At 41.3% G+C, this 23,949-nt stretch overlaps 1 protein-coding gene across 18 annotated transcripts in view; it reads left to right on the top strand.

Moving 5' to 3' along the window:
- Window positions 1–23,949, top strand: part of DNHD1 (dynein heavy chain domain 1) — a 79,614-nt gene that overhangs the window by 10,778 nt on the left and 44,887 nt on the right. For 15 of the 18 annotated variants that reach the window (XR_008421207.1, XR_008421208.1, XR_008421209.1 and 12 more), the window contains 6 exons: window positions 7–117; window positions 1,670–1,826; window positions 10,065–10,319; window positions 10,429–10,756; window positions 19,811–20,076; window positions 20,167–20,410. Coding sequence is in view for 14 of the 18 variants with exons in the window: in XM_053900028.1 (XP_053756003.1) it covers window positions 7–117; window positions 1,670–1,826; window positions 10,065–10,319; window positions 10,429–10,756; window positions 19,811–20,076; window positions 20,167–20,410 (1,361 nt within the window). In the remaining 4 variants the exon portion in view is untranslated. The remainder of the gene's footprint in view (window positions 1–6; window positions 118–1,669; window positions 1,827–10,064; window positions 10,320–10,428; window positions 10,757–19,810; window positions 20,077–20,166; window positions 20,411–23,949) is intronic. The other 3 variants (XM_019456119.2, XM_019456116.2, XM_053900025.1) reach the window with 3 other exon arrangements.

Here is a 23,949-nt window from a genome sequence, read left to right as displayed (position 1 = left end):
CTGTAGTTGGAAGAGGAGTGTGAAGTTGCACGGGCTGCACCGGCACCGGACTTTCCTAGGGAAGCATCTGCTCTTTGCTGTGCCCCACTTTGGAGCTGGGCTTCTGCATATTAGCAGGTAAGGTCTTCAAAATACAATGTCAATGGACCTTTTGAATTATTGTTACAAAAAAACAATAACATGTTCCTTGTAGAAGGTTTGGAAGACATGAAAAAGCACAAAGAGAAAAAAATCTTTAATCTTACCAACCGTAAATAACCACGACAAACATTTTGCACATTTCCCTTCTGGTCTTATTTTCTATCACATATACGTATGTGGTCATACTTGACATACTGTTAAGTAACCAGTTTTTTTTATGAATAATGTATCTTGAGCATATTTTCATGTAATTAGGTATTCCTACATCACCTTGCCCCAGACCACACAATTATTGAGTATTGGATCTAGGGATGTAACTCAGGTGCCTGAATTCAAATTCTCTGCTCTTCCCATGGTACCTTTTGGGTTCTTTTTTTTGAAGAAAAGCTTAGTTATTCCTGTTTTCAGTACTTTCTTACTTATCTTGCACTTCTCAGCCACTCTAATTCTCTTCTGTGATAGAAGTTGCAAACTCAGATGCCCACAGGGCCTGAGCCGGAGCTATGGAAGAAACGTAGTGGATTAGGTGCAAGACATTAGGGAGCAGGGGAATACAGTCTGGAGACTGCATCTAAATAGGACAGTCACTACTGAGTTCCAGTTGTCTGTTGCCTCTGGGAATATGGGTACAGCATGCCAGCTGCCTTGTTTTTCAGGATTTCCTGGAAATCCACATTTTGTTGTAAAATGTCTTAATTTTACCTACTTAACTCAAATTTTTATTAAAACAGTGTGCTGGCCAACTCTTACTGGAACATATGAAAACATTTTCAGTCTGAATTTGACCCACGGGTTACTAGTTTGAAACCTTTGCTCTGGGAATCCTCCAGTCTAGCCTAATCATCATAGTGTAATTAAAAGCATAAGGGCGTGGAGACTGGACAGATCTGAATTTAAATCCTGAACCCTAGCAAGGACTTTACTCTTTGAGCCTCGTTTCCTGATATAAAAACTAGGGATAAACGTTTCTACCACGCAGCTATAGTGAGAAGTGAGATTGTAAATATAAAGTACCATGTTAAATGCCTTTTAATAGGTGCTGAATAAATGATACCCATTATGATCACCTTTTGCTTATTGGGGATCTTTCGTCTTTTTCAAGGATTTTTAGAGATGTAGAATTCTCATGGAGAGAGTAGATAACAGAAGCAGGTTTTCTCAGGGATGGTCAGCCCTTAGAGAAGTTAGAGGTTCCTCACCTTTGATCCTAAAACTGATCTGCCCATCTAGATTTTTGGGGCCCTTAGGCCTTTCAAGGAGACACTCTCCTGGCAGAAAGGTCAGTCAGTAGAAACATTTGCACATAACTCCAGGCCTTTCCCAAAGCATTCCCTGACCAGCAACTTCCTCAGCTTGAATTCTTCCAAAGAATTCTCAAGAGGAATCTGTCTCTGTAGGTCACCAGGAATGTTAGAATCTTTCTAAATATTTGCTTATTCTGCGGTGTGCTGGGCTAGGAAGAGGTCAGAAGTGTTCAAGGAAAGAAGGCTGAGATGCCGGCTCTGACAAGCTTAGCCATTGATTGCAGGCTTCTGCAGGAGCTGCGTTCTGTATCCTGGCTCCCCCAAGACCCCGATCAATGCTATGGGCTGCTGGACCTGCAACGGGCTCTAGCCAAGGAGAACCACAAGGCTCTGCAGCTGCTCCATCGCTGCCTGCACCTCTGCACATCCATCCTGCACCTGGTAAGAGGCTGCAGTGCAATTTATTGTGAACCTTTTCCCCAAGCTGAGCTTGCCAGAGGCCCAGTCTCCTTTTGGCTCACGCTTCTCCTGGGATCCCCTGTGTGGTCTGGACTCTGAAGTTGGCCCAGAGCCATTGTCCTGCCCAGCACCAGCAGTCTCTGTTGTGGGGTGGATGGATCAATGACAGACGGGCAGAGGCTTGGACCCAACCTTTTCCCTAAGGGTTGGTCCTGGCCTTGAGCAGGGAGGAGAAGGAACATAGCAATGGTTTTCTTTAGCTGTTTGTGCCAGGGGCATTAGGGAATTTGAAAGTTGGAGTCTGGATCTTTCATGGTACTAGGCTTATCTTTGAACCTATTTTGAATCTTCGGTAGGCCACTGTGGCTGGTAGAAGCATCCGGTGATGGAGTCCTTCCTAATTATGCCTACTTTGCATCTGTGGTACCTGCCCTCAGCCTAGGGCTCCTGGAGGCCCTGCTACATGTTCCTGTCACAATAGTTTGCTGTCTGTCGGGTGGGGCTGGATATTTACCCAGTTCTCTGGCTGATCGCTGTCTCTAGGTAAACTAGATCTGAGAGAGATCTAGTACATGAGAAATAATGTACGAGAAGCCCTAGGTAGATTCATACAGGGAAATGGCCTTCAGCCTCCAGACAATAACAGCTGGACCTCACACTGCACTAAGCTGAATGGGGCCAAAGGTGGGGGCAAGCTATTCCATGGCCTTTCTGTACCTCCCAGTTCCTAAATCCCACTCTTGTTTGAATGTTACAAAAATATTAAAATTTTTTAATAGTAGTTTACTTTGGGGGTACCTGGGTAGCTCAGTTGGTTAAGCATCCAACTCTTGATTTCAGCTCAGGTCATGAGCCCATGGTTGTGGGCATGCTGGGCATGGAGCCTGCTTAAGATTCTCTCTCTGCCCTTCCCCTGCTCTCTCTCTCTCTCTCTCTCTCTCTCTCTCTCTCTCTCTCTCAAAATAAAAAATAAATAAAAATAGAGGTTTATTTTGTCAATTAAGGTAAATTTTGCATGCAGTAAACAAATTGTAAGTGTGCAGTTTGTTGAAATATTTACATGTATATACATCCATGTAACCACCACCCAGATCAAGATGTAGAACATTTCCAGCACCTCAGCAAGCTCCCTGGTACCTCTCCTGTCAATACCCCCACAAAGGTAACTACTACTCTGATCTCTGTCACCATAGATTAATTTAGTCTGATTTTGAATTTCATATAAATGGAATCACCATTTTTTTTTTTCACTCAACATTATGTTAGCAAGGTTTATCCATAATCTTCTAGGAAGCAGTGGTTCACTCTTTTGTATGCTATGTAGTATTTCCTGTATGAATATACCACAATTTATTCTCCTATCGATAGACATTTGAGTTTGTTTCAGCTTTTGCTGTTATGAATAATGCTGATGAGAACATTTTTTTTTTTAATTTTTTTTTAACATTTATTTATTTTTGAGACAGAGAGAGAGTATGAACAGGGGAGGGTCAGAGAAAGAGGGAGACACAGAATCTGAAACAGGCTCCAGGCTCTGAGCTGTCAGCACAGAGCCCGACGTGGGGCTCGAACCCACGGACCGCGAGATCATGACCTGAGCTGAAGTCGGACGCTTAACCGACTGAGCCACCCAGGCGCCCCTGATGAGAACATTCTTGTGCATGTCCCTTGGTGGACATAAGCACTCATTTGTTTGGAGTATGTGTTCTAGGAGTGAAACTGCTGGAATAAGGTACATGTCTGTTTTACAGTACCAAACAGTTTTCTGGAGTGGTTGTACCAGTTTGTATTCCCCCAACAGTGTAGGAGACTTCCAGTTGTCCTATGTTCTCATCAACCTTTAGTATTGTCAGGGTTTTTAATTTTAGCCAAACTGGTATATAGTGGTATCTCATTGTAGTTTTGTTTGTTTGTTTGTTTTAGAGAGAGAGCACATGCAAGCAGGGGAGGGGCAGAAGGAGAAGGAGAGAGAGAAAATATCAAACAGGCTCCACACTCAGTGCAGAGCCAGATGCGGGACTTGATCTCACAACCATGAGATCATGACCTGAGCTGAAATCAGGAGTCAGACACTTAACCGAATGAGCCACCCAGGTGCCCCTCACTGTAGTTTTAATTTGTGTTTCTATGATCACCAAGGTTGTTGAGCGTCTTTTCATATGCTTATTGGCTGTTTTGGTACCTTCTTCTGTGATGGTCTAAGTCTCTTGTTTATTTTTAACTGTTGTCTGTTTTTTTCCTATTAATATGTAAGAGTTCTTTAGATAGTCTAGATATGCATCCTGTATCAAATATATATATATATATATATATATATATATATATATATATATATATATATATATATATAAAATAGATATTTTCTCCCAGTCTGTGGCTTACCCTTTTACTATTTTAATAGTGTCTTTTTTTTTTTTTTTTTTTTTAAGTAAGCTCTATACCCAACATGGGGCTTGAACTCATGGCCCTGAGACCCTGAAATCAAGAGATGTATGCTCTACCAATTGAGCCTGCCAGGTGTCCCTTAATGGTGTCTTTTGATTAACAGAAGTTCTTAATTTTCTTGAAGTTCATTTTGTCAATCTTTTTTGATTAGTGCCTTTTGAGTCCTGGTTTAAGAAATCTTTGCCTGCCCCAAAGTCATGTAGATATTTCCTTGTTTTCTTCCAGAACTTTTATTATATTTTCTTTCACATTTAGGTCTATAGTACATTTCAAATTAATTTTTATGTATGGTGTGACATAAGAGCCAAGTTTTATTTTCCCCATTTATTGAAAAAAATATCCTTTCCCCACCTAATTACAGTGGTGTCATTGTCTTAAATCAGATGACTGTATATGTGTGGGTCTGTTTCTAGACTGTCTTGTGTCTGATTAGTCTGTCTTTTGGTCAGTGTCACACTATCTTAATTATTGCAGCTTTGCGGTATGTCTTGATATCTGGTATTATAGGTTCTATAAGTTTTTATTATACAAGATTTCCCTGGCTGTGCTAGGGTCTTTAAATTTCCATATCAAGTTTAGAATCAGCTTGCTAATTTCCACAAAATAATTTCCTGGGATTTTTTTTATTGGCTTGTTTTAAATTTGTATATCAATTCGAGGGAGAATTGATATCTTAATATTTCATTTTCTAATTCATATACATGGATCTCTTCATGTATTTTGATTTCTTTACTTTCTCCTACTGAGGTTTTATAGGTTTCCTATAGAGGTCTTGAATATATTTTGTTAGACTTATTACTAGATATTTGGTATCTTTTTGTTGCTATTGTAAATGGTATTTTAAAACATTATTGTTTTCTAATAGTTGCTACACCATACACAAAAATTAATTCATGGTATATAAAAGACTTAAGTGTGAAAAGAAAATCCAAAAAGCTTTCAGAAGACCATATCACATGTTTATTATCTCAGGGTTTCTTAAGATATTAAAAAGTGTAAACCATAAAATATCAAGACATTTGTCTGTACTAAAATTAACTTTTTGGGGTGCCCAGTTGCTTGAGCGTCCAACTTTGGCTCCGGTCATGATCTCATGGTTCGTGAGTCCGAGCCCCACGTGGGGCCCTGTGCTGACGGCTCAGAGCCTGCAGCCTGCTTCAGATTTTGTGTTTCCCTCTCTCTCTGCCCCTCCCCAACTCATGCTCTATCTCCCTCTCAAAAATAAATAAGCATTAAAAAAATTAAAATTAACTTTTTAAAAAGCACCATAGGAAAAGTGAAAAGACAAGCAAATGCAACATGTAGAGCCACTTTCTGTGCTGCTGTGTGGAATGGAATGGAACTTGTCCCTGTTGGCAGTCACCCCAAAGGTGAGGGGTGGCGCAGCGGAGAGGGAGAAGGAGGAATCATCCCAAATGGCAACTGAATTGTTATAGAGCCAAGCCTGTACTCTGTGCTAATAAAAGCATGCTGCTGCCCAATAAATTGTAGCATTATTAAATAACTAAAATAGATTTGAAACACTAAATAAATAATGATATAAAATGTGAGTGTTTGGTAGATAACCTTTATCAATTTTTAAGGATGTTCCCATCAATTCTTAGTTTGCTAAGAGGTTTTACCACGAATGGGTGTTGAATTTTGTCCAGTGATTTTTTTTTCTGATTCTGTTTAAACGTTTATGGGAATTATTCTCCTTTAGTCTAATATGGTGAATAATTGGTGTTACACCAGCTTTGCATTACTGGGACAAACCCATTTTCTTTTTTTCTTCTTACTTCTTTCTTGTATAACTTTTTATTTTGATATAAGTTCAAATTTATTAGGAAAGTTGCAAGGATAGTATAATAAACTCTCACTTACCTTTTACCCAGATTATTCGTTTGTCTTATTTATCATTTCTGCTCTTTTCCTTTCTCTATGTAAGTATACATTATTTTCCTGAACCATTTGAGAGTTTTAAGTTGCACATGGTAAGTTCCCTTACCCCTAAATATGCCAGTGTGTTTCTCTTTAAGAACAAGGACATTTTCTTCCACAACTCCAGTGCAATGATCAAACATCAGGAGATTTCATTTGGATACTATTTTGTTATCTAACCCATAGTCCTTCCTAGAAATTTGCGAATTATTCCAAAAATGTCCTTTATAACTGTTTTCTTTTTTTTGTTTTTTTTTGTTTTTTTTTGGTTTTGTTTTGTTTTGTTTTGTTTTTGTTTCAGGATGCAGTCCAAAATTGTGCACTGCATTTAATGGTCACTTCTCCATAGTCTCTTTCATATGTCACAGTTCCTCTGCCTTCTTTTTGGCTCCTTGTCTCATGGTGGGACAGCCGTACAATAGGGTCTTCATTCCAAAGCCACCTCCCCCTCCACATCAGAACAAGAACAGCCTTTGCTGAGCTCTTGCTTGGCACTTTCCCCTTTCCTGTTTTGCTTCCCGCTTTCCCTTGGAGGTTTGTTTCCTGAAGATCATTTCTTTAATAAATCATATTTCCCCAAATTCCTCTCTCAGGCTCTTCTTCTAGGGAACTCAGTCTAAGAAAATGTATATATTAGACCAAGCTCACTCATTGTTCTGTGCAAATATTCTACGACCACAATAATTTTTTTAATCCACCTTATCTTTCAGTTTCTGAGAGATGCATGTTAAAAACATCCCCTCCTATGACTATAGATTTGTTCATTTCTCCTTGATGTTCTTTCATTTTGCAACATGTATTTCAAAATCATGTTGTATGCATAAAGATTCATAATAGTATTTCTTGGTGACTTTATTGCTATGAAAAGTCTGCATTCTGTTACTACTTTTCTGCTAGAGTTCTCTTTTGTTTGAGGTAAACTACATCAGGCATTTGCTCCATGTATCTTTTTCTATTAGTTTGTTTTCAACCTTCCTTTGTTATTTTGTTTTATGTGTATCTCTTACAAATAGCTGGAAGACATTTAGTCTGAGAGTCTATGTCTCGCAATAGATTTATCTCATTTATTATGATGACTGATAGGTTTGGACTTATTTTTTCCATCTTATTTTGATGTTTTCTATTTCCTGCAATTTCTGGTTGATTCTTCCTTGTGTTTCTTGTCTCTTGGTGGGTTGTTTACATTTTTGTTGCCATTATTGTCCTCTAATGATTTGGATGTTATACATTTTATTTTTCTCATAGTTGCCCAGGAACCACTCAATGCCTATTCATCCTTCTTAGTTTTAGAATCTTGACTGTTTCTTTTCATAAACTTGTGCTGGAGGAAGCCACTTAACTCTGTTCAGGGCAATGAAACATTAAGTGTAAGTCACCAAGAAAACTTTTAGAGGCATATCTAACCGGGATGTCATAGTGAGCATTTACTCCTGACTTATTGTCTGACCCTTGGATGAAATTTTTGGTGATAGAGAAGCTTTTACACAATGATAAAGGCAAAAGTCATATTAAAGATGGAGGAGAAGGAACATAAAAGGAGCTTTTTTTTTTTTATGTTTTATTTTTGAGAGACAGAGAGAGACAGAGTGTAAGTGAGGGAGGGGCAGAGTGAGGGAAAAACAGAATCTAAAGCAGGCTCCAGGTTCTGAGCTGTCATCACAGAACCCGATGCAGGGCTTGAGCCCCACCAACAGTGAGATCATGACCTGAGCCAAAGTCGGACGCTTAACCGACTGAGCCACCAGGTGCCCCAAAACGAGTGTTGTTTTTATCGATACTGTTGGGCCAATATACCATTAAGGGATTTCTTATTGCGTTAAATAAACCTTTTACTTGCTTAAACTGCACTTTTTTCCAGTTTTCTGTCACTTGCAGCTGAATCCATATGTAAGAAATGTATACACCTGCTCAAAAGATGTAGCTGTTCCATTTACACTTTTATAACAATGTCTCTTTCATGTCTTTTTCTAAAAGCACTTTGTCAAGAAGGCCTTCTCTGGGTCACCCTATTTAAACTTGCAAACCCCCACTATCACCAGCATCCCTGACCCCTTTTTCTACTCTGTGTTTCCTTTGCTCATAGCACCTATAACCTTTTTATATAGAATATAAATTACTTATTTATTATTATATATTATTATATTATATATTATTGTATTTCTCCCCCCACCTCCAAGAGGGTAGGGATTTTTATTTGTTTCATTCACTGATATATCTGTAGTGCTTCTTATAGGTTATGTCATATAGTAGGTGCTCAGCGAGTGTTTTGAGTGAATGAATGCCAAGTGTGCATTTGTATCCATGTCTTTCTCCCTAGCAGAATAAGAACCTTTACTGTATTCTAATTTCCTTTCTCTCCTCTCTTCCTCTCCCCACCTTCCACCCTCCCTATTCCACTTATGTTCAGATCTTCTGGAATTTAATTCTGGATTGTTATGAACATTCTTGTTTTGTAGCCTGCTCATTTAGACCTGGCAATATGTTTTACAAATGTCTTTGCTCATCAAAGCTTCTTGTAGCTCTTATATTCATTTTCCTCTGTCAAAAATATACTGTTGTTTGTTTTGTTTCATTTTTTTCAGAGAGAATCTGTGGATGGTAAATGTTTAGAGTCTTTGTATATCTAAAAATGTCTTTATTCATCCCCAAATTTCAGTGTGATACTGTGGCTAGATACAGAATTACAGGTTAAAAAAATTCCTCAGAACTTTGAAGGTATTGAAGATATTGCCCCTTAGTGGTGAGGCTTTAAAAATGTATACTGATTACATACTTGTGTAGTAATTATTGTTGCTTTGTGTATGGTTTTATCCTAATTGTCACTCAGTAAGCCCTTTCAGCTTGAGAGATACATTCTTTTTATATGTCCTGTGGAACCACCTGTGCCAGGCATTATGTGAAGCAATAAATGCAATAAGATGTGACAGAGGCCTCGTCCTTGTAGAATTGCCAGTGCAGTGCACGAGTGACACGAGTAACTAGCTAGTGGTGATGCGTCGCACTATGGGCTGTGAAGTGGGAAGCACTCAAAGTATGGAGGGTATTTCTAGAGCGTGAAAGAGAACCTCTTGTCAAGCCCAAGGGCACATTTGTGTATGATGTGTGGCTCAGGCCTCAAGTGCCTTATGTCTGGGTCTCAGAAGACTGGGGTTTGAGCTCAGGTTGAGCAGAATACAATCTAATCACAGAGTCTACTGAGCATCAAAACAGACAGGAGAGCTTCAGGGACAGAAGGTCCATCTGGCCAAGCATGTCTTCCTGGTGTCTCCCCTCTGTTCCTCAACAGGACAAATCCTGAGAGGTGGCAACTGTCAGCAACCTCCCAGATGTGAGAAAGAGCCACCAAGAGGCTCTTAGACTTTTATCCCACATTCTTCATCCCCCAGTGGAAAGCCTCTGTCGGTGCCCCGAGGCAGCATCTGCTGTCACGTAAGGAGTATTATGCTAGCCAGCAGGCCACACCTCCCAGCCCTGCTGATTGGAATCCGTGTCCTGGAATTATTGCCCTACTTATCCAATCTTTCTCTTCTTTTGTGTAGCCTGTGTGTTAGTAAGCTTCTCTGTTTACACACACACACATTTTCTCTCTGAGTTCGATCCTTGAGGCCTTTAGCAGACAGGCCTGGCCTATCAAATTAGCACTGTGGCCTCTCAATGTATGTTCTCCATTTTGCATCTTCTCTGGTCACTAAAGGATTTCGGGGGCTAATCTCTACCAAAAAGCAGCCTTCCGTGGGTATATCGAGGTGCTAGGTTTCAGACTCTGAGACCCAAGAGTTTTGCACAGGCCAGCGGGTAGCCAGTTTGTTTTCTTTTCCCTTTGTCCAGTGAGTTTTCCACTCTCTATTCTGACAGGTTCACGAGGATACGTATCACATGCAACAGGGCCTGCAGGAGCGGCTGAAAAACTGCAAGAGGATCAGGACTGACCAACTCTCGGTGTATCTTCAGAAGGAACAGGGCCAGCAGCTGGAGCAGAAGCTGAGGCAGACAGAGGCGTGGTTGCTGCGGCTGGGACAGTTGGCCCGCCTGGTGGACCACATGATTGGCCAGAACCTTGTGTCTATCATAGAGGAGGAGATAACCTCCTTCGTGGCCAACATCCTGCAGGTAAGGGAGTGGATGGCATGTGTGGAGGCGGGACAGGCAGTCAAGGCCACATGGCAGACAGCAGATACTGACCTGTAGCCCCACGAGCTGTCCTGACCTTTCTTGACAGGCCCCAAGGCAGAATCCCTTTCTCTCAGCAGAGCTGGTCTTTGACGATTGTGGCCAGCTATCTCATGAGCCATGTATTGAAAACATGATCCAGATTCTAACTGGGGGCCTGCAGTCTGTCAAGGCCTCTGCCCTGAAGGTATTCTGGACTGGGCAGGGGGGCTGGCTGCAGGAATTCCCAATTCTAATCCCCTGTGTAATCAGAAGTTCTCAGCCTGGTCTGAACTTAGTTCCTTGTTTTCTGTTTCTGCCCCCCTCTACCTGCCTTGGTGTGAAGGTAATGCAATCTACAGACCTGAAGACCCCCTGGGACTCCTTGATTTCTGAAGGTATTTAAGTAAGGAGACACAGGCAGGGGAGTAGGAAGGGTGGAAGGAGCAGGGAGAGTCACATGCACAGTGCCAATGGCATGGCCACAGAGTCAGGCCTTAGGTGTGGAGGGAGCAGCTATGACCTGGGTACTGCACACAGGTGTGGGGGGCGGGGGTTAGTGTGGGTGTGTCTTTGCTCACTCATGCCTGTGCTTGTGTGCATGTGTGTGCATCCAGTTGAGTGGAATGAGAGGTGTGTAAAAGAATGTAAGTACATTGTCCTTCCTCTCGTTCATTCAAAATCCGTGAAATTACTCTCTAATGTCAGAATGGCATTTTGTTTACTATTAAATTTGATTGCCAAGTAAATTTGTACTTACTTGAAGAACTCTGCTTATTTGATATTTGCTTTATTTCAGACAACTCTTTTTCATTTCATGTAAGATAATCTATTAGTATTGAGCTATTATGGTGACCAGTTATTACTGGCTTTCAGTCCTCAAACTTGTTAACAATCAGGGAGGAAATACATGTTCACATTTCCTTTATTTGCAATACTAACCCAGTTACAAATAAAACCATTACATGCATTCAGGCACATCTGACATGTAAGTATTTAACCCCCACCACCGCCTTGACTCAACTAGTATGTTTTCAGCAGGATGATTTAAAGACATGAAGTTGGGCGCCTGGGTGGCTCAGTTAAGCCTCCGACTTCAGCTCAGGTCATGATCTCACAGTGTGTGAGTTTGAGCCCCGTGTCGGGCTCTGTGCTGACAGCTTGGAGCCTGGAACATGCTTCGATTCTGTGTCTCCCTCTCTCTCCACTCCTCCCCTGCTCACACTCTGACTCTCTCTCTCTCTCTCTCTCTCAAAAATAAATAAACATTAAAAAATTTTTTAAAAATAAAGACATGAAGTCAATTTTAGGAAATAGATGACAAGGAAGTGGAAGGTTCATTGAAAGCAGCACATGTCTTTTACAAATCACACCAATTGGGGCATATTTGTTCTCAAGCGAATCTAGGTTAAATGGTAGAGACTATTGATATTTGTTTTACATGGTCAGTGGAAAGAGGTAGGGCTCTAGAACCAAACACATTAGTTTACTAGCCTGTAAAATGGGAATTAGATATTTTTGTTAAAATACCTAACTTGCAGCATTAAAAGAGGTGATATGTCTAGTGTAGTGCTCAGCACATAATGATACATGCTAAAGATAGTAACTTCTTAGCATTATTAGTATTAAGGACTGAGGAAAACCAGAAATTTCACATTATTCTCTCATATTTTTTACTAATTCATGTTTTGGTATATTGTAGTATTTTTCTTTGAATGGCAAAACAAGCAAAAACCTTAAAATTTTATTCTAAATTATAATGAAAGTGAAAATATTCACTTGCAATGTCCTGGGTTATCCCGTCTACTTTTTTTTTTTTTTTTTTTTTTGAGAGAGAGAGAGAGAGAGAGAATGAGAGAGAGAGAGAGAGAGTGAGAGAGAGAGAGCACACACAGAAGGGGCAGAGGGAGAGACTCTTAACCAGGCTCCACGGTCAGCGAGTAGCCCAACTCAGGGCTTGATCCCACAATCTTGGGATCATGCATGACCTGAGCTGAAATCAAGAGTTGGACGCTCAATTGACTGAGTCACCCAGGCGCCCCTATCCCTTCTACTTTTAAAGGATCACCACGGACTGGTACATTTAGGCATGAAATGTCCTGATGCTTGTTATCTTACTTTCAAATGTTTTTGAGGAAAGAGAAAAGGAAAATGAAAGCAATGTGGGCAAAATGTTAATAATTGTTGAATCAAAGTGGATGGGTAAAAGGGGTTTGTAGTACTTTTAAACTTTCTTACATATTTGAGATTTTTCAAAACCAACATTTGAAGGAAAAAAAAAAAAGATCGACATGGAAAATCACAGTAATATCATGGAGGAACTAGAACCAAAGTTCTGATTTAGGATTTTTCTTAAATTCTTGATGAAAATTGGAGTAGTATTTAATAAAACTAAATATCTAGCAGTTAAAACAGAACTAGTGGTGTTTAAGAAACATACATCTATCTGAGAAATTTGTTACTTAAGTGAGGCAAAATGTGTACATCGTTTTAGCCAAATTACAAAATAATTTCAGTAGCTCTACTTATACATACAAACATGAAAAATCAGCCCCTTACAGTAGAAACTTACACACTGACTAGAGTCTGACCCCTAGAAGAAGACTCAATCTATTACTAATAACATAGTTGCAACATGTCTTGCAGTCTTTAAGCTTCATTCTCCAACATTTTCCACAGAACAGTCTTAGTACTAGAACCAAAAAAAGATGATCAATATTGTTACCCTTACAATCGTTTCAGGAATTTTGAGCAGTTTAAAAATAGGAAAATACAATCAGATAATGATTCTTCTCATCTGGCAGGTGTCAAGTTCAGGAACTTGAGGTTCTTACGTTAACTTTACCCAGATCAGTGTATCTTTTTGATATCTGTGGTAAGATAAATCTGTTACACTGAGAAGGGACAAAGGATTGCTCCATTTTTATTATAAACTCTTTCCTGTATGTTTTGGTTGGGGTGGTGTTGAAGTTAGTGTAGAGATAGAATGTAAACAATTAAACTGTCCTTACTGTATATTTTGGCCAAGGGGCTACATGTGGCAGGAAGGGTCTCTTGGGAGTGTGACACATAATGAGTATGACCAGCAAGAGGAAGAATAGAGGTAAGCATTGTAACAGTGACTAGACCAGAAATGGAAGAGAAGAGACACTTTTTTCCCAATCATCCTGTAAGAAATACTGAAGACATGAAAAGTATATAAATATGTTTGACAAGAAGCTTTTGCTGCTCTGTGGACTGAGCAGCAGTCTGAGTGACTCAATGTCTGAGTGACTCATTCAAGGAAACCTACAGTAAAGGTCTACATTATTTGGTTTTTCACAGTTAGATTGATATTTAAAAATGCAGCTCCAGGTTGACTTATACACACACACACACACACACACACACACACACACACATTATACTGATACATATCTATTTTAAATTGAAGCCCAAATCCCTCAGTGGTGACAGGTAATTTATGTTTCTTTGATTTAATTGATATCATATTTCTTATCATAAGAAAGCTTTATTTGACTCTTTCTTTCACTTGGCTATGAAGTTGTTAGTGACTTCTGTTTTGTTTTGTTGGGATATTGCATTCACCAAGTTGTATTAAAAATACACTAGCTTTTCTTTCCATGGCCCAGAATCACACATGAATTGACTGTATCGCACCGTATTGCTTGAGTGCTCCTGTGGGTCTTGGTACCTTCAATCATAGTTCTTCAACCTTGTCTCGTGTTTTGGAGCTCACAAAACAGAAAGTTACCAAATTCAAAGGCAGAAAAGATGTAATAGCACCACTCTTCACAGAAATGGAGACTAGAAAGTCAGGAAGAGAGCCACATCTCTCAAATTGCTGCTTATCCTTTTATCTCTACTTCTCTCTGTGCTTCTTCCCAGTTCCCCTGATTCTCTCCTAAAACTAGCTGTCTCTGCTTTCTTTGAACTTTCTGCTCCCTTATAACTATTGCTTCCAAATGACTTGGGCGTCCTGTGGTACCAACCCCATCCTTGACTCTAGATGATCTGTCAGTTAAGTTTTCCTGTATGTGTGACTGACGTATTTCAAATTTTCAAGAGAAGGAATATGATTGATTTAACCTACCCTATAGAGAGAACCACATATCCATTAGCTCTGGGAAGGGGAATGGGTTGTGTTACAAACTAGTTGGTTTTAGCTACAGGTAACAGCAGATCCTCTTAGAAGGGTATGTATAGTAGAGGAGGCTCCAATCTTTAGCTATGCTTGTATTGGCTATACACCTACATTATGTAGGCCTAAATGTGCAAGTTGGGTTTGGATAACATGTTTCTAGCTCAGAGCTACGTAAGCAAAAAGGGGAATTTATTGGCTCCCATAACTAAAAAAATACATGGATGCAGCTGGATTCAGGCTGAGCTGGATTCAGCACCCAGGCAATGTCATTGAGGCTTTATTTCTCTTTGTCTTTTGACTTTGCTTATGTGTTTGAATTCTGAGTCACCGAGAATGCTTTTAGCTGGAAGTAACAGAAGTCCTGAGAGTAGCCTAATAGTGAAAACAATTCTCACATAATGAGAAGTCTCCAGGTAGGTGCTTCCAGGTTGTTTCAGTGGCTCAAAAATGTCATCAAGTATCAGGCTCCTCACGTCTGTCCCCTGCTCCTTTCTGGTTTTAGCTATAGGTAAGGGCAGAGCCTCTTAGAGTGGTGTGTGTGGTAGGGGAGGCTGTAATCAAAAAAGTTTTTTCAGGGCGCCTGAATGGCTCAGTTGATTGAGCATCCAACTCTTGATTTTGGCTCAGATCATAATCTCACAGTTTCGTGAGTTTGAGCCCTGTGTCAGGCTCTGCACTGGCTGGAAGGGTAGAGCTTGCTTGGGATTCTCTCTCTCTCTTCTTCTCTCTCTGCCCCTCTCCCACTTGTGCTGTCTCTGGCTGTCTCAAATAGATTAAACTAAAAAAAAAAAAAAGTTTTTTTTCATCCTTAGGCTTATTGCCTTATAAATGCAAGACGAGCTCCAACTCCAAGCATCCCATTCTTAAGCAAAATCAGGGGAAAGGGAAACAAACACTGGAGGGAAAGCTCTTCCTGCCCGACTCAGATTTTAAAAAATATTTTTAAAGGTTTTATTATTATCATTATTATTTTAAATAATTTATTGTCAAGTTAGCTAACATACAGTGTATACAGTGTGCCCTTGGCCTCGGGAGTAGATTCCCATGATTCATCGCTTACATACAGCACCCAGTGCTCATCCCAGCAAGTGCCCTCCTCAATGCCCATCACCCATTTCCCCACCCCTCCACCCTTCCCATCAACCCTTAGTTTGTTCTCTGTATCTAAGAGTCTCTTATCATTTGCCTCCCTCTCCGTTTGAAACTATTTTTTTTTCTAACTCTCACATTTTATCAGGAAAGGAAATCTTTTCCAGAAACTCCCCAGCAGACACACTTCTACATCTCATTGTAAAAATCTAGGTCATGTGGCTACCTCCAGCAGCAAGAAGGGCTGGGAAGTCAAATGGCTGACATTTCTAGTTTCTCGTGGAAGATGGACTCTACCACCACAGAAGAAGGGAGAAGGGAATAGCTATTGGGTAGTCAGCCAACATGCCTTCCAAGGTTCTAGTCTTCCATTCTCAAAACCTGGCAAGCAAGAGAATTACCAGCATTCTCCACAGCATCATTTCATACTATATTGTTTCCCTTCTAGTAACTGATATTTAGTAAAATCTCATTTAATTCTAGCTCTACAAGCAACAATGTATTTAAGCAGTCTGTGTTGATCAGTCTCTCAGTAATTTTGTTTGTCTGAAGCTAATTCTCTTTAGATTCCTCAGGAAGGGCTTGTGGAAGCAAAATTTTATTTCCCCTTTTGCCTGGATGCCTGAAACATTTCTTTTCTTTTTTTTCTTGAAATTCAGTAATTTTAGTAGAGTATGCTTGTTATTGAACATTCTGAGGCAGTATTCTCAGGTATGCTCTTTCAAAATGTAATTTTACGTCTTTTTTATTTCAGAAAAGTTTTTTTTTTTTTTTAATTTTTTTAATGTTTATTTATTTTTGAGAGAGAGAGAGAGAGATGGAGCGTGAGCAGGTGAGGGTCAGAGACAGAGGGAGACTCAGAATCTGAAGCAGGCTCCAGGCTCCGAGCTGTCAGCACAGAGCCTGACATGGGGCTTGAACTCACGAACCGCGAGATCATGACCTGAGCTGAAGTCAGACGCTTAACCGACTGAGCCACCCAGGTGCCCCACAGGAAAGTTTTCTTGAAGTTTTTTAGTATTGATCTCTTCCCTTGCTTTGGTTTTTTCTTTAGGGACTCCTGTTACATGTATGTTAGATCCTTATCATCTATCCCAAATATTTGTCCCTTTATCTTGAAATTAAAAAAAAAAACAACCTCTATTTCCTTTTTATTTTATAGTTATCCTTTTTTTTACATTTTATTTCTCTTAAGGTATTACCTGTTAAGTTTCTTTGCTCTCAAATTCCTTTTAAGTTTCCATTCTGAAATGATTTTTCCCTTTATTTCTAATTATTTCCTGAGTTCTATCAAATGATTTCTGAATTTTTCTGATATGTGTTCTTCTTTCATGACTTATATAAGTTTCCTAGTGTCTTTTATCTTGTTTTGCAATGGGCTTGTTTTACTGTTTCTTGATATGTTTCCATTGTCTTTAAAGATGTTATTCTGGGGGCACCTGGGTGGCTCAGTCAGTTAAGCGTCCAACTTCGGCTCAGGTCACGATCTCACGGTCCGTGAGTTCGAGCCCCGCGTCGGGCTCTGGGCTGATGGCTCAGAGCCTGGAGCCTGCTTCTGATTCTGTGTCTCCCTCTCTCTCTGCCCCTCCCCCGTTCATGCTCTGTCTCTCTCTGTCTCAAAAATAAATAAACGTTCAAAAAAAAAAAAAAAAAAAAAAAGATGTTATTCTGTCCGGATTCTTTTTTCTTATAAAAGTTTTGTACGAGTTTGATGTTGATACTTTTCTGTTGCTCACCTTTGAAAAAATGGCTTTTCTGAACTTTTAGGAAGAGGTGAGGTTCAAAATGGCTTTCTAACCTCTCTGTTTCCTTTTCTATTGTTTTTCTGTAGTGTTCAAAAACTGGTGGCCAGCATTCTGAGATTTCCTGGTTTCTGTTTTGCTCTCCCAGTTTTGTCTGGACCTTTTCTCTTTTTCTCTATTGCTTCCACTCTGCTCAGTTTTAATTCCACCCCCAGCACTTTCTCCTTCTTGTCAAGCTCTGTCCCAGAAGGGACCCTGGCCAGTTGGTTTCAGGAGTCCATCGGGCATAGATTGCTTCAGCTCCTACAGACTTCATTGCTTTTGGAGTGGGAAAACTCCCTCCACTTTCACCTCCTGTTCTCAGATTTGCCCTCTGATCCCCAGGAAATGCCTTTGGGCTGTATTGGAGTTTTCCTAGTCTCAGGTCTGTCAGTTGTGTCTTTATTCCCCTCTGCTTCCTCCCCTACAAATGACAATGTCATGTAACTCTTGAGGCTGTAGGTGCTTTGTCCCCACCCACTTGCATTTTGGGGTTTGTAAGGATCTCTTAGCCCCATTTTCACTAAAATGTTATCATTGGGTTTGGGGTTTCACTGTCTAATTGATCTGTCACTTTTATGTCCTTTTATGTGGGAATTTGGGAGAGATTTCAAAATTGTGCTGTCACTCCCACCATTTTTCCAGAATCCCTCCTAGTATTATTTTTAAAGGGTCGTTCTTGATGTTATGTGAGGCAGAGACTGTAAGGTGTTGGAAGCAAGGGCCCAAAGCAGGGAGAGGAGTTAGAAGGGCATTGCAGTAATGCCCTTCTAACTGAAAATCTAATAGTGACTTGGGCTGAGGTAAGGGGGCAGGTGGTGGTAATGGTGATGAGAGTTGGTTGGATTCTGGATATATTTTTAATGTAGACTCAGTGGGATTTTGTGATGGTTGGGTGTGTTGTATGTTAGGTTAAGAGTCAAAGATAACTCAAGTTTTTGACTGGAGCAAGTGGAAGGATGGTGTTTCCATTTACTGAAGTTGGAAGACTGCAAGTAGAGTAGTTTGGGGTAAGGGAGAAATCAGAGATCTTTTTTTTTTTTTTATTTTTAACATTTATTCATTTTTGAGACAGAGAGAGAAAGAGAGAGAGAGAGAGAGAGACAGAATGTGAGCCAGGGAGGGGCAGAGAGAGAGGGAGACACAGAATCTGAAGCAGGCTCCAGGTTCTGAGCTGTCAGCAAAGAGCCTGACATAGGCTCAAACTCACAAACCGTGAAATCATGATCTGAGCCAAAGTCGGATGCTTAACCGAATGAGCCATCCAGGAGCCCCTTGAGGTACATGTTAGACGTCCAAGTAGAGATGTGGAATAGGCAGTTGTTTAAATGGGATTGGGATTCAGTGAGAGATCTGAACTAGACATAAATTTGAGAACAAATAGATGGTATTTAAAACCATGAAACTGGATGAGTTCTCCTAGAAACTACAGATGGAGAAGAGAAGAGACCTGAGAACTGAGACTTGTTGGTGGGGGCGGGGGGGAATGTATGTTTAGGTGTTGGTACTATGCATCTAATTTCTGAACATTTCAATGCTTCCCCCCACTTTTTTTTTTCAGTTTATTTTTTGTGTGAGAGACAGAGAGAGTGCATGTGGGGGAGGGGCAGAGAGAGAGGGGGACAGAGGGGGACAGGGGAAGCAGACTCTGTGCCGACAGCAGAGAGCCCAGTGTGGGCCTCGAACTCATGAATCGTGAGATCATGACCTGAGCCAAAGTGGGATGCTTAACTGACTGAGCCAGCCAGGTGCCCATCAACCCCTTTTTGCACAAAGTTTTAACACAAATACTGAAATTGGCACTTAGCCGGTTTCTAAGAGGTTAAAGGAAAAGCCAGGCTCAAGGATATTCCTTAAGACATACTGAGGACTGGCATGTTCAACATCTTTGCCACCTCTTCCTCTGTTCCACAGAGGCTGGAGTTTTTCCCAGATCTCCTTATAGCTAGATGTTGTATGTGCTTGAGATCTCCAAGAGATTTCAGTTCAGAATTAAGGTAAGAGGGGGAGAGAGCCAACGCATATGCCATCCATTCTGCTGGAGGAGATCATAACAGAGGTAGTGTGCTTTTGTAGCTGCTGATATGGCAGTGACATCCCAATTTGCCAGGCAGCACAGAGCCATAGATGCTCAGCCTCGAGTGTTTCTGTTTGTCAGACGTTCCAACTATTTGCAACTCATTTAATATCCCATAACAATTCCCTTTCTGCTTATACTAACTAAATTCTGTTTTCTGAACCTGAGCCATAACTAGTAAATTCCCTCAGTGGGTTGGTGTTTGTAATATAGATGTATGTGTAAACTCACTCAGGAGCAGGGAGTGTGTGTGTGTGTGTGTGTGTGTGTGTGTGTGTAATGTACACACTCAGGTAGGGAGAGAGGTTGTGTGGAGGCCCTGAAGGGCACTCATGGACAATTTTGGCATGTGTCCCACTAGAAGAAGATGAAGAGGAGGACTCAAACAAGGAATTCATCATGCCCAAGCTCCAGGGCCAGCCTAGCGATGCTGTGCACATCTTTTGTGGCCCAAATATAGGATTGGTGTGGCCCTGGAAGTCTCACACAGTTAGTGAAGCCCTGGAGGTCCGTGGGTGCCGGCTGCGGGGTCAGTACTTGCCCCCCAATTATAAGCAGCTGCAAGAAGACCTGGACAACAGTCCTCGAATCCAGCAGGCACTGACTCTGCAGCAGGCCTTGCTGGAGGTGAGAAAAGAGGTTTAAGCAGTGGGGTCATGCCCACTAATACCAATCATAGCCACCCACCTCTGCCCTAAGCACCTTGTCTGTACCTAGGGCATGCTGTGGGAGGTGAAGGAATTCTGCAAGGAACATCACTGGATGACAGGCATTCATAAGTTCCTGCAAGCCTGGGGGCCTCAGAAGCTGGAGTCCATGAGAGGTTGTCCCATCAAGAACTACATGATGCTGGTGAGCCGCGTGAACATGTGGCAGACGGATGTCTCCAATATACCTAAGAAGTTGATCACAAAAGGCAGATTGCTGCAGCTGAACTGCTATCACATACAGGCAGAGATGGGTGAGTGCTGCTTATCCTCTTTCCTTTCCTTCCACCTTCCTTATCTCATCCGCATGGCCCTCCTTGGGCCTGGAAATGTCCTTTCAAGGACTTTTGGTGAAGGCCCCTCATTGGACCTCTAGAGCCTCCCAAAGTCCCAGGTCCCAGCCCCTTCCCTTTGCAAGTAAAGGTGTGATCATTACAGATGATAGCCTCTCCATCTGTTTTGGCACTACTCATTCCCCATGCTCTTTGGGAAACATGTTTCTGTCACCTGACACTTTCTATTTTTCTGGCATGGAAGTAGTTCAAACCAAATGTGAGTGAGAAAAATCTTAGCCTACTCCTTAGGCTAGTGAGCTCAGTTTCTTTGCAGATATTCTCAGGAATCAAGAGTGCCCTTCCCCACACGCAGCAGAGTCAAAATTGACACTATAAGTTGCATGTATAAAATGTTAGTCTCCTTAACTGATGTCCTCTTACTCTGTAGTCCTAACTTCTGCAGATGGCGGAAGAATGTATTCCAATTGAAAATGAAAGCACTTTTCATTTAAAGCAGCACTTTTGGTTTAATTCAGTCTATTTTGGGTATTTGGTCAATTCAAAATTCATACTACAGTTCTGAGTTGTTTTTATTCTCAAGTGTCCTCTGCTCCTCTTCCTCCCCAAGATGGCAGCTGGCATTGGAGAGGGCTGCTGGGCTGTGTGCTCTTCTTTGCTGACTTCTGTCAACCCTTACTGCGGTGTGATACATCCATTCCTGGTCTCTGCCCTCCTTCTGACATTGCTGCTGCAGCATCTGGTGCAGCTATGGCCTGAGCTAGTGTAACTGTGTGTGTTCTCTTGGCTAGTAGGAGCTCAGAATGTCTACCTTTGCTAACTCAGCCCTGCATTGGATCCTGCTGGCTTTGCAGATCCATGGGATTTTAGTCAACCCTTCATTCGATCTTTGTCTTGGGCTGGCCACTCCCATAGCTTCTGCTTCAGGGTCCCTCACCCCTCTACATTGGAACCCATCCAGGCCCACTGGTTATTAAATCTCTATTATCTTATGTATCCCCTGCCATTTGGAAGTTATGGGGGACTTTGGGAGCATTGTATTTAGCCCTCTTTCTGCTGCAACACATCACATGATTTCTACCCTGCTATGGATATCTCATGTTAGCATGTGGGCAATCTGCAAGGTGATATCTTCCCTAAGTTCCACATGGAAGGTGGAGCTGAAACCCATTCTGTAATCTGTTTCCTCCTCAACCATCTCAGTTTCCCTCTTGTCTCTTATCTACCCCCACTAGACCAAGGCCTAGTTGTTGGTCTCTCTGGGTCTCTGAGAAATCTGGTTTAAAACCTAGTTTTGGTCCTCTTTTTTTTCCCCCCTCCTTTCCAATGGGAAGGATGTCTAATGCTATTGTTTACTAGCTAAAGTGTCTCTGCCTAGAAACTGGTCTTAGAAAGGTTCACAGTGGGGTAGATTGGGAAGCCATTGATTTGCACTTCTAGGAAACAGAAAGGTGGTTCCATTTTCTCACCTAGCTCCCAATAACCAATAGTGTCTGCTTCCTGCAGAAAGAATGTTCTATCAGACCCATGGTCCCCAGGGCTGCTTTCTTTATGAAGGTGGGTGGCTTTGGGTGGCTCTGAAAGAGCTTTCTTGAAAGTGCTTGCCTGCCCCACCCTCCTTGTCTTTCCTTTTCAACAAATAAAAGCACATGCCAAATTATGTAGCTTTTGGGCCACAAACTCCCCACTTTGCCCTTCCTCAACCCCACCTAAATGTATAGGGGATTCAGGCTGGCATGGGAGGAATAGGGAGGGCCTGTGGTTAGCCAACCTTCTTTCTGACCTTGGCTTTGCTCCAATGTTGTTCAGGAAGCCTCTGTTCTTTCTAGTTTGTTAGATTCTTCGTCCTTAGTCCAAGATCAGCTGGCCTCTTCAAGAAGAGCGGATGGAGAGAAAACCATGGGGTTCAGAATCATGGCTCTGCTTTTCACTGGCTGTGTGACCTCAGGTCACTGTTCAGTTCATTTATTTGTAACGACATGATAATGCAGTCACCCACAGGGTTATGATAAGGAGGAGTAAATGAGATATTTTTTGCAGTGTTTTTAGCATTGAATAAGGCATGCAACAGGTGCTTGATTTTTTCATTTAACCTTATCCCCTTCTGTCTACTCTCATTCTTCTTGTGATCTAATTTTGTCTACTTGTCCTCCAACTCTGTTCGTCTTCTGCCTGGGCTTCCCTGCACTGTGAATGACATAATTATTCACTCTTGTGAGTTAGTGTTCATCATTTATTCTTCCCTCTCCCTAACTCCACCACATACAACCTGTCACCAAATCTCTTCCATTCTTCTACCTCCTAAATATCTCTCAAACCTGTCTTCCCATCCATCTCCAACTTCTAACCCCCAGCAGCCCTCTGGTATTTTCAGTCAGTCGCTGATTTACACCATATGATGTCGCTGTTGAGCTCCTTTCTGCCATCACCTGCCTGATACTGCTGGTCTAAAAAGCAGCACAGGGGTACCTGGGTGGCTCAGTCAGTTAAGCGTCTGACTTTGGCTCAGGTCGTGATCTCACAGTTTGTGAGTTTAAGCCCCATGTCGGGCTCTGTGCTGACATCTCAAAGCCTGAAGCCTGCTTCAGATTCTGTATCTTCCTCTCTCTCTGCTCTTCCCCTGCTCATGTGCTGTCTCTCTCTCAAAGATAAAGATTAAAAAAAAATTTTTTTTAAGCAGCACAATTGCAACAGCCTAGCTACTGCTAGAGGGCACAGGGATAGTCTGGAAAAGGAGATGTTCTCTTCCTTGTGTTCTGTTCAACCTTGGATGTCCCTCCATGGCTTCCCTCTCTCTTGGTTTTCTCGGTCTCATCTCTTGGTATTGAGTCCTATTGGTTACTTCCTTCGAAGCTCCAGATGGGTCATACCCAGTGTGTCTCAATTATCTGTCCCTGGAACTCACTACCTCACTTTCTAGTTGCAGAGATGCTCATACAGGATAAGTCAGTTTATTTTCACCCCTCAAAACATAAAATAGAACAGAATGGCGCCAGGCTGCCTCAGTTTGAATATTTGCCCTGCCACTGTGTGATATATTTTTTAAGTTTTTATTTAAATTCTGGGTAGTTAACATACAGTGTAACATTAATTTCAGGTGTAAAATATAGCGATTCAGCACTTCTCTGCAGCACCCAGTGCTCATCACAAGTGCACTCCTTAATCCCCATCACCTGTTTAACCAATCCCCTCACCCACTTCCCTTCTGGCAACCATCAGTTTCTTCTCTATATAGTTAAGAGTCTGTTTCTTGGTTTGCCTTCTTTCTCTTTTTTTTTTTCCTTTGCTCATTTGTTTTGTTTCTTAAATTCCATATGAGTGAAAACGTATTGTATTTGTCTCTCTCCAACTGACTTACTTTGCTTAGCATAGTATTCTAGCTCCATCCATATTGTTGCAAATGACAAGATTTCATTCTTTTTATGGCTGAATAAGATGATATGATATAATTTATTTAACATAAATCATATATAATATAATAATATATAATATTTTATTCT

The sequence above is a fragment of the Panthera pardus genome, unplaced genomic scaffold, assembly GCF_024362965.1.
Source record: "Panthera pardus isolate Hobbes unplaced genomic scaffold, ASM2436296v1 HiC_scaffold_12, whole genome shotgun sequence".
Taxonomy (NCBI): Eukaryota; Metazoa; Chordata; class Mammalia; order Carnivora; family Felidae; genus Panthera; species Panthera pardus.
The sequence above is the reverse complement of the archived record's forward strand: the minus strand, read 5'-3'. Positions and strand labels throughout refer to the sequence as shown.